General features: G+C 61.0%; 1 protein-coding gene across 1 annotated transcript; it reads left to right on the top strand.

Moving 5' to 3' along the window:
• Positions 1-1,290: 1,290 nt before the first annotated feature.
• CDC42EP4 (CDC42 effector protein 4) lies at positions 1,291-7,315 on the top strand. The gene is made up of 2 exons (XM_065416201.1): positions 1,291-1,333; positions 6,240-7,315. Exons 1-2 carry the CDS (start codon positions 1,300-1,302, stop codon positions 7,313-7,315), a joined length of 1,110 nt encoding a protein of 369 aa, XP_065272273.1. The 5' UTR covers positions 1,291-1,299.
• The last annotated feature ends 1,245 nt before the right edge of the window (positions 7,316-8,560 follow it).

Here is an 8,560-nt window from a genome sequence, read left to right as displayed (position 1 = left end):
CGGGTGTTGGATTGCCGTGTAGACGTACCCTGGATCTGTGGGGGAAAGCAGGGGAACCTGCAATGCTGCAGGGCGGGCTGAGCCGGGATGCGGGGGCGGGGAAGGGGCCAGCTAGAAAGCTGCAGGGTTGGGAAGTGGTAATGGAGAAAGGGTCAGGACTTTGCTCCAGCAGGGCAAACGGAGCAGACTTCGGAGGATGCCAGGTTGGCTCATGAGCACTCCCTGGCTGCAGCCTCTTGTGGGGCTCTGTCTCTGTAGAGCGTCCCCTTGCCTTGGTCACCAGCAGAAGGGGGCGGGTGAAACCCATTACACGGATGCTGCCTCTATCAGTTAGTCCAGCAGGGCGGGCTCTGACGGCGAGGTCTTGATGCCCCAGCCTTGGGGGGCCCCCTGCATTGTCACAGCGTCTCCCCGGGTCTGGCAGATGTCAGCACCTTGGAGCGCTTTGCTGGTGGAGCAGTCGGGTCCAAATCTGGACTGTCCCATAGAAACCTGGAAGAGAGGGAGACGCTGATCCCTGCTCGCTGCCCCAGGACAGGCACGTGGAGCGCAGCCACTGGAGTCTCTCTCTCTCTCTCTCTCTCTCGGGGCCGTCACTGGCGCTCCGTGGCCCAGCGAGGCAGGACAGTCTGGGGAACGTTTCCCACCCTCCGAAGCCCAGCGCGATCTCTGAGCAGGGCCTCCAGCTTGTCCGGAAGTGGCAGTAAAACACATGTAAGAGGAGCAGGAACGGTGCTCGCCGCGGCCCGTGGAACAGCCGACTCTGTCAGTGAGCGGTGCCCATGCCGTGTGGGGAAGGCTGACCGTGACCCTGGGCTAAGATCTCTGGATGGCTCGCCAGAGCAAGTGCAGGGAGAACAGGCTTCCGAGGACCATCCGAGCGCAGGCCAGTTCTTGTATATCCCGTTACTCAGTGCATGGAGAACAGGTGTTGGATTGAAAGCCCTGAAGATTATTATTCCTACCACAGACGCAGCAACTGAAATCACAGCTCCACTGTGCTGGGTGCTGCACAAGTGAGAGACCGTCCAGGTCCCAAGGAGCTTTTCCAGTTGTCTGTTTAGACACGGCTTTGCTGCTGTCCTCTAGACAATGGATTGGAGACAGGCTGTCTCCTTTTCCCTGTTTCCTAGGCATGGAGGGAGGCCCAGAGAGGTGAAGTGACTTGCCCAAGGTACACAGGGAGTCAGTGGCGGAGTCAGGAATTGAACCCAACTCATCACCGCCTGGTGCCTGAACCACAAGAGCATGTTTCTGGTTGCTGAAGTTCTCCAGCACAGCACGGGGAGCGGCTTCTCCATGACACCCTGTATCCCATGCCCTGCAGATGTGGGTAAGACCTGGCCTGGAGGGACCCTGTGTACTAGCCAGAGGGCAGTGGCACTCCCATGTCGCAGCCAGTCCTTGGTCTTCTGCTGAGACTCGCAACCAGAGGGCTGGTCACTGCCAGCTTTGGGAGGGCTCTTGGGCGGGAGGTGTCATTGCTTCACCACAGAGAGCTGTTCAGAAGCTCCCAACTTGTATCCCATCAGCCCCTGCGGAATCCTCTCGTCTCTGCCCGGGGGCACGGCTGAGCTGGGCTGGATCTGAACCGGCTGCCTGGCAGCAAAAGGCTCCGTACCCCACTGCTGATCTCCCCATTGCTTACAGCTGCTTGGAGCGCGTGAGAGCTGGAGCCATTGCGCGCCGGGAGGGCAAAGGGGTCCTGAACTCCAGCTGCTGGAAGAGCTGCTCCACAGCTGGTGGGCTGGCCGGGGGGTATCCTGTAGCCCCTAAGAAGCACAGGTGTGGTGGGTTGGCATGGGCATGGGGATGGGGGGAGGAAGCAAAGAACCGGAGTTTGCCAGTACTAAATTCAGCTGGAACCGGCAAACGAATAAGACCAAGTCTCAGGCAGACTCACCCCATCTTCCTAACCAGAGTCCCAGCCACCTCGGAGTCTGGGACTTGGGCAGGTTCCTGCCCTGCTCTGCCAAGCCCCTGCTCTGGGGGCGAACGCGAGGCAGCTCCGTCCATTCCCTGTGGCTGGGCCGGGCAGACTGTGCCCCAGGGGTCTGGAGGGGAACGTTAGGGGAATGAGTCGCAGGCTGGGATGCCGTGGGGCTGGGAATCAGAGGCTGGTAAGGGGGCAGGGTTAATGCTGCAGTGGTGGGGAAGGAAGCCAGAGCTCTGTAGAGAGCAGGGGGGAGAACAGCCTTGGGTGAAGGGGCACTGGGATGGGTGAACGGCTGTGAGTGCTGGTGACCCTCTGTTGACTGGGGCGTGGCTCCCTTCCCAGTGGGGCGGGCAGCCCCACAGCCTTCGGCAGGCCAGTGGGGCTCTAAGGAAGAGCCACTCCTAGAAATGGCACAGTGGCATCGCATGAGCTGGGTTGTGGGGTGCGGAGGACGCATGTTCGCACCTTTCCTGCTCTTCTCTCCCCAGACACAGGCAAAGGGTCAGTGGAGCCAGACGCCCTGCGTTTGCTTCCTGCCGTGCGATCGCATCCCGGCTATTTGTTGCTCCTAAATTAAACATTCAGAGTCTGCAAGTCCGTCCCCAGGGGGCGGGGGGCTGTGTGCGAAACGCTAGGCTACATGTGTGCGAAAGGCTACCAGGAGAGCCGATCAGCGAGTGGAAACAAACCTCTGGTGCATCCAGCGTCCTCTCATGTCGCTGTGGGGCTCTTCATCCACCCCCTGCCTCAGCCCCCAGGGGTAGAGAGAAAGGAGCCTCTGTCCCGTAGCACTCAAAACAGCGGGGGGTCTGCCAAAGCTGGAGGGAGAGGATGGGGAGCCCAGCTGCATAGACTCCTGGCCTAGTCCTTCAGTCCAGCTCCCCTGTGCCACTTTCTGGCTTCTGGTGACCTCGCCTTGCGTCCTGAGCCGCGGGTCTTGCTCAGCGTTTGAGGTGGCACTTGGACTGTACAAAGGGCAGGCCTCTTGGTGCGCTGATGCCACGGCCGTGAGCATGGTATTAGCACGTGGAGGGAGCACTGGAAAGCCAGAAACACCAGGAGACCATCTCAACACCCTGGTGAGCTAGGGGTGATGGGCACAGAGGGCCTGTCCCTTTAACTGGGGACAGGTGTCGCTGGGGGCCCCTAAAATAGATAGGGGGGTTTTCAGAACGGCTACGGGCATTGCGTGAGCTGGGTTGTGGGGCGTGGAGGACGCAGAACAGAGGGACATGGGCTGCCTCGCGTGTAGGCATGTGTGCGTCTCCCTTTCTCTCTGATGCCCATCTGCGTTCCAGTCACGGCCTGCTTCTCTCAGCACCTGCCCCGCCTCTGCTCCCCTCTCCTCCCCTCCCGAGCCCAAACTGCTCCCTCTGCACAAGCTGTGGGGCGGCGTGTGACCTTAGAGAAAACTTTCGCTCCAAAGGGGCCGCTTCTGCTGATGCAGGCGCTCCCCACAGAGGCCTCATCACCAACCCCTCTCGGGAAAGTCCCGGCTCCCCGGCCTGGGAATCACCCCAAGCCCCTGGGATGGGCTTAAACAGTCTCTAGGCAGCATGACTCAGGCAGGGATGGGGCAGGGAGGAGAACTGTGCAGTCTGCCCCCATCTACAGTTCTGCCAGTCCTGGCTGCCTCGTGCACAGACTGACCAGGGCAGAACGGTGCCTGAGCCCCTGTGCTCCCAGCCAGCCGCCACCGCCACCAGCATCTACCTAGATAATCCGGCTGTGAGGACGCAGCAGAGTGCAGGGGAGCTGGCACGGAGCCATGTCACCGCTGGGGTGGTTCGGTCTCTCAATAGGGCTGTGGAAGCCGGCGCAGGCCCACGCGAAGCCGGCTCTGACCCAGGGGATCCCCCTTCTACTGACGCTGGCGGCTAGGCTGCTCTGCCTCTGAGAGCCAAGGAATCCAGTGCACGCGGCCAAATGCAGTGGGATGGGGGAGGGCGGTGGATGGAAGCCCGCTCAGCTAGGAGCTGGAGCCAGGATAGTTCCCCCCGCCTGGAGGAAGCACCACAGATGTCGGGGCAGCTCGGACGGTCTCTTTCTGCCCCACTCCGCACGGCTCGTCATGCTGAAAACCCCGCCCTGGGTGCAGGCGGCGGTGATGGGCCTGTCGCTGAGTGCCCAGCTCCTTCAGTGGCTCTAGGGACCCCTGGGGTTGGGTGGAAAGGAAACGTGTCCATTGTCCCTTGCTACCAAGGCACCTGGGGAGATAGGGCCCGGACCACGCTGCTCCCAGCCCCTGGGAACCAGCCAGGGAGCTGTGGCCTCCTGTGGGGCCATCTTCTCTCCTGCAACGCTGCTCCACCCTCATCCTGCTCCGCAGCCTCCGCCCGTGTGGCGGCCGCAGCTAGTCCAGGGCTGAGAATCTCGGGCCGGGTCTGCACCAGTCTCTGCTGGGAACGCTCCTGCCACGGCAGCTCTGCCTGGGCTGGCGGGGCTCAGAGCAAACCTAGAGGCTGGGGGTTAAACCCTGTCTGCACTAAGGGCTCTGCCTGGTGGAGCTGAACCTGTGCTAGTGTAGTGGGGAGACGTCCTAGGGTAGACACGCCCGTGCCGGTCAGTCTCTGTTCCTGAGCAGTCTGTCCTTCCCAGCCACAGCCCCCTCCATGTATAGCAGGAAGGGGGGTTCTGGGCTAGCTCCCAGCTCGCTGGGGGAGCAGGGATGGAAAAGGCCAAGAACCGTGTTCTGGATCATTCCTGTTCAATGTGGTGGTTGGTTCCAGCCCTGGTGTGACGAGCCCCAGGACAGCAGCGTGGGGAGCTGGAGGGATCCTTCCTACCAGTTCTCCTTGGGTCCCAGAAACTCTGAGCCCCTTTCCCTCCGATTGAAGGCAACTGCCTTTCTCCTAGTTGCGTGGCGGAGCCCTGAGCTCGTGGGGCCTCTCTGCATTTTCCAGCCCTCCTCGCGTGCTTCCTGCCGTCTGTTTCCAATTCCTCCCGGCGGCCGCTCCTCGCCGCTTGCTTTACGTGAGAAAAATCCAAAGCATTTTCTCCATGTGGCTTCGAACAAAGCCGCCACCTTGCCACCCGCCCTCGGTAAGAGGCGCAGGGCCGCAGTGGGGTGAACCGTCCTGTCCCTACAGACTGGCCAGTTCTGCGGAGTGCACCGGGCTCTGACTTCCTCAAAACCCCTCCTTGGGTTCACGGCCTCAGTTTCTCTGGTGCTCACGTTCCCCTCCGGTGCGGGGCGAAGATTGTTCCCACACGGCTGCTGAATGTTAACTGCCTCTAGCTCCGGGTAGCTGTGACTTTCCTGTATTGTGGGCGGCCCCTCTTGTGCCCTGGGGTGCAGCGTGACTGTCTTTCACCCCACCCTGAATAATTCGGATGGAAATTTTACCCCTATCCCAGCACCCTCCGTGAACTAACAGAGGCAGGGAGCTCACTGCTCTGGGGTGTGGCGTAGCGGCTTCTCAGCAGACCACATCAGTACGTGGCCGTTTAGCACAGGAAATAGAGACGAACCCTGTATCCAAGTGACGCTGCAGGGCAGGGGCCGAGAACGAGCTGGAACGTGATTAACGGCAGCTGATGCCAGCTCCAACACCAGGGGAATCTGCCAGGCTAGAAAACTGGCTGGTAAAACCCATTCCGCTCCGTGGGGCAGGGACAGTCTCTCCAAAGCATGCCTGCTGCTGGTGATAACATTGTCCCCTTGAGTCTCCCGTTCTGGTGGCCCAGCTGACCTGCCCTGGATGCCTCACCCAGCCAGCACTGTCTGCAGAATCAGCTGCTTGCGGCTAACTGTGTTAGTGGGTGCAATTCTCCCTCCCATACCCACTCAGTCTCTGTCCTCCGACACCGGCCACTATTAAAGAGAGCGGGATGGGAAGGAAGGGGGCCTGGTGGCGGGGCCTGCAGTCTGGACTGAGCCAGGCCCCCCTGTATCGGTTAGGGGGGAGATTCTGGAGGTAGGGAGAGGCCTGTTTGCAGGGAGGGGGCGGGGGAGAGACTCTCGAATTCACTGTTGCAGGGGCTGAGCTGAGCCGCTGGCAGAGCCAGCGCATTCCAACGGCAAATGCACGTTTCCCGGCCCCCGGGGGCTGAGCAGGAAACGGGGCTGGGGGCTGGCCCTACAAGGGAGAAGCCGCTCTGGGTTGTGGGGGTGGGGGGAAGTACTCTGTAGAGCTGCCAGCGCTTTGTGGTGCAGGGAGCGGGACACGGTAGCCGTGGCTCCTGTGGGGAGTGGCCCAAGGGGTGGCTCTCCCCGCTGACTGTACGGTGCTGGTGAGGCGGCCTGAGCTGCTGTCTGGCTCTCCCAGCCTAACCCGCATCCTCTCTTCTCTCTGTGCTGTAGGTGAGTGCTGCTGGGGAGGACAGCGAGACCTCGCCGCCCAGCCCGGCCCCCGAGGAAGTGCCCGCCGCCCGGCCCCCCTTGCCGGGACAATGCCGATCCTGAAGCAGCTCGTCTCCAACTCGGCCCACTCCAAGCGGCGCTCGCGGGCGGATCTGACGGCTGAGATGATCAGCGCCCCGCTGGGCGACTTCCGCCACACCATGCACGTGGGCAGAGCGGGGGACGCCTTCGGGGACACCTCCTTCCTCAACAGCAAGGCTGGCGAGCCAGAGTCCCCTGAGGAGCTGGGCTCCTCCAAGCCCGGCCTGCTGTCCCGCAAGTTCCGCAGCAGCAAGAGGTCGCAGTCGGTGACGCGCGGCGACCGGCGGGACATGCTGGGCTCCCTGAGGGACTCGGCCATCTTCGTGAAGAACGCCGTCTCCCTGCCTCAGCTCACCGAGAAGGAGGCAGACAAAAGCGCCGGGAAGCTGCCCAAGAGCCTTTCCTCGAGCCCTGTCAAGAAGGCACCAGAGGAGGTGGCCGCCACCCCGGAGGAAAAGCCGCGCCCCAACGGCGCAGCCGCCCGCCCCCAGAGTCCCGGCCTGGACGAGCGTGACTTTGGGGACCTGACGGATCTGCCCGTCGTGGTGCCGAAGAGCAGCTATGGCATGAAACATGCCGAGTCCATCATGTCCTTCCACATCGACCTGGGTCCCTCCATGCTGGGGGACGTCCTGAGCATCATGGACAAAGATCAGTGGGACCAGGATGAAGACTTCGGCTCCGTGGTACCTGAGGAGCTCCGAAGGGATGGAGGCCCTACCCGGGTACCTGCAGCCCACCGGCTCAGCCAGGAAGGGAAGCCCCTGCCGGATGCCCTGCTGACGGCGCCAGCCTGCCAGGACCAGAGCAGGAGCCAGGTCAGCAGGGACAGCAGTTCGGTTTCTAGCTGCACGGCACAGGGGCTGGAGGAGCACCGCCCATCACCCGAAAGACAGAGCTACGGGATCCCAGATGGCGCCCGGCCCGGCCCCCCCAAGCGGCACGACAGAGAGTTCTCCTTCGCGGATGAGGAGGACGACGAGATCAGAGTGTAGGAAGACGGCTGATCCGACGGGTCTGGTGTAAATTTGCGGTAGCTTGGGCACAAGAAGGGATAACCTGAAACTGACAATGTCCGAAGAAATGGCACCGGGAGACACTTAACTCAACTCCTTTCCCTTTCCCTTTCCCCACGGGTTGTGGCCAGATTCCCCTCCGCTCCTCTCTGACGTCCCTCCAGGGACTGGGCGAACCTGTGAAACGGGAAGATAGATGTCGTGGGGTTAGTTTTTGCTATTTTGAGGTCGCTGTGGGAGAGGGAGAAACTTGGGTTTAAAGTCATAGTATTACGTCAAACAACCTCTTCCTGTAAGGCTGCTGATCTCTGCGAGCCGGGGAAGAACAGCGGTTGGGAGAGGGGAAGAGCCCGCTAGCCAGTCTGGAGACAATTCCTTTCCCAGAAGAAAACTCCAGTCTGTACTGCAAGGGGGAAACGTACTTTCGTTTCCATTGGACTTTGGATATTAACTTGATCTACTGCCCACATCAAGTAATACAGAGTCAAGTGACCAGGACAAGGCTTAGAGCCCCAGTGCCCTTAGTAATATATATTTCCCCCCTTGTGTTTTTATTGGTCTCTGATTTGTACTGGTAACTCTTTTTAACAGCAGATGAGGGGAAATTCCAGTCTGAAAGAACTTGGTTCAAGAGTTTAGACTTCTGCATATTGTAGAGTGAAGTGGCACTGGAAAGCCAGTGGTTTCTAAGCCTGCAATTGATGGTACTTCTCTTTGGGCAGAGCGCTGGGAGGGCCTGCAGCTCCAGAGGCGGGGGGAGGGATTTTTTTACTCTTGTATCTCTTTTTTTAAAGTGTCCTATGTTGCAGCACCTCTGGGCCCACGGGCTCCCTGCAGCCTGCCACAGCTGCTCCTACATATTGGACCCAGACCTCATCCAGCCCCCCCTTGAGAAACCCTCTCCTGTCCCTGCAGCAGCATCACATCTCTGGCACTGCGATGCCCGGACAGCCCCCCCCCCCCCCCAACGCAGAGCTGTAACGGATGCCGTGGGCAGCGGAGCGGCCTGCAGGTCTGGCGCTCTAGAAGAGCACTATGGTGCCATTACCAGGTGTGTGGAAGGTTACGGCGGAAGGAGCTGGAGGTGCCTTCTGGGGAATCCCCGTAACAGGGCTGGGGCAGAGATGTTGGCTGGCCCCCGCAGCTATTCTATTGCTGGCCCCTGTCCTGCCCTCCGCTCCAACCCCTCTGTGCCCTTCCTCTGCTGCATGAGCAGATGGGATG

The sequence above is a fragment of the Emys orbicularis genome, chromosome 13 (assembly GCF_028017835.1).
Source record: "Emys orbicularis isolate rEmyOrb1 chromosome 13, rEmyOrb1.hap1, whole genome shotgun sequence".
In the NCBI taxonomy this organism is placed as follows: Eukaryota; Metazoa; Chordata; order Testudines; family Emydidae; genus Emys; species Emys orbicularis.
The sequence above is the reverse complement of the archived record's forward strand: the minus strand, read 5'-3'. Positions and strand labels throughout refer to the sequence as shown.

What these genes read in the sequence shown, in the direction of transcription:
- CDC42EP4 (XM_065416201.1), top strand. Translation starts at nt 1,300, where the DNA reads ATGACACCCTGTATCCCATGCCCTGCAGATGTGG. An exon ending in CCCATGCCCTGCAGATGTGG is followed by an intron (nt 1,334 to 6,239) that starts GTAAGACCTGGC and finishes TCTGTGCTGTAG; the next exon opens with GTGAGTGCTGCTGGGGAGGA.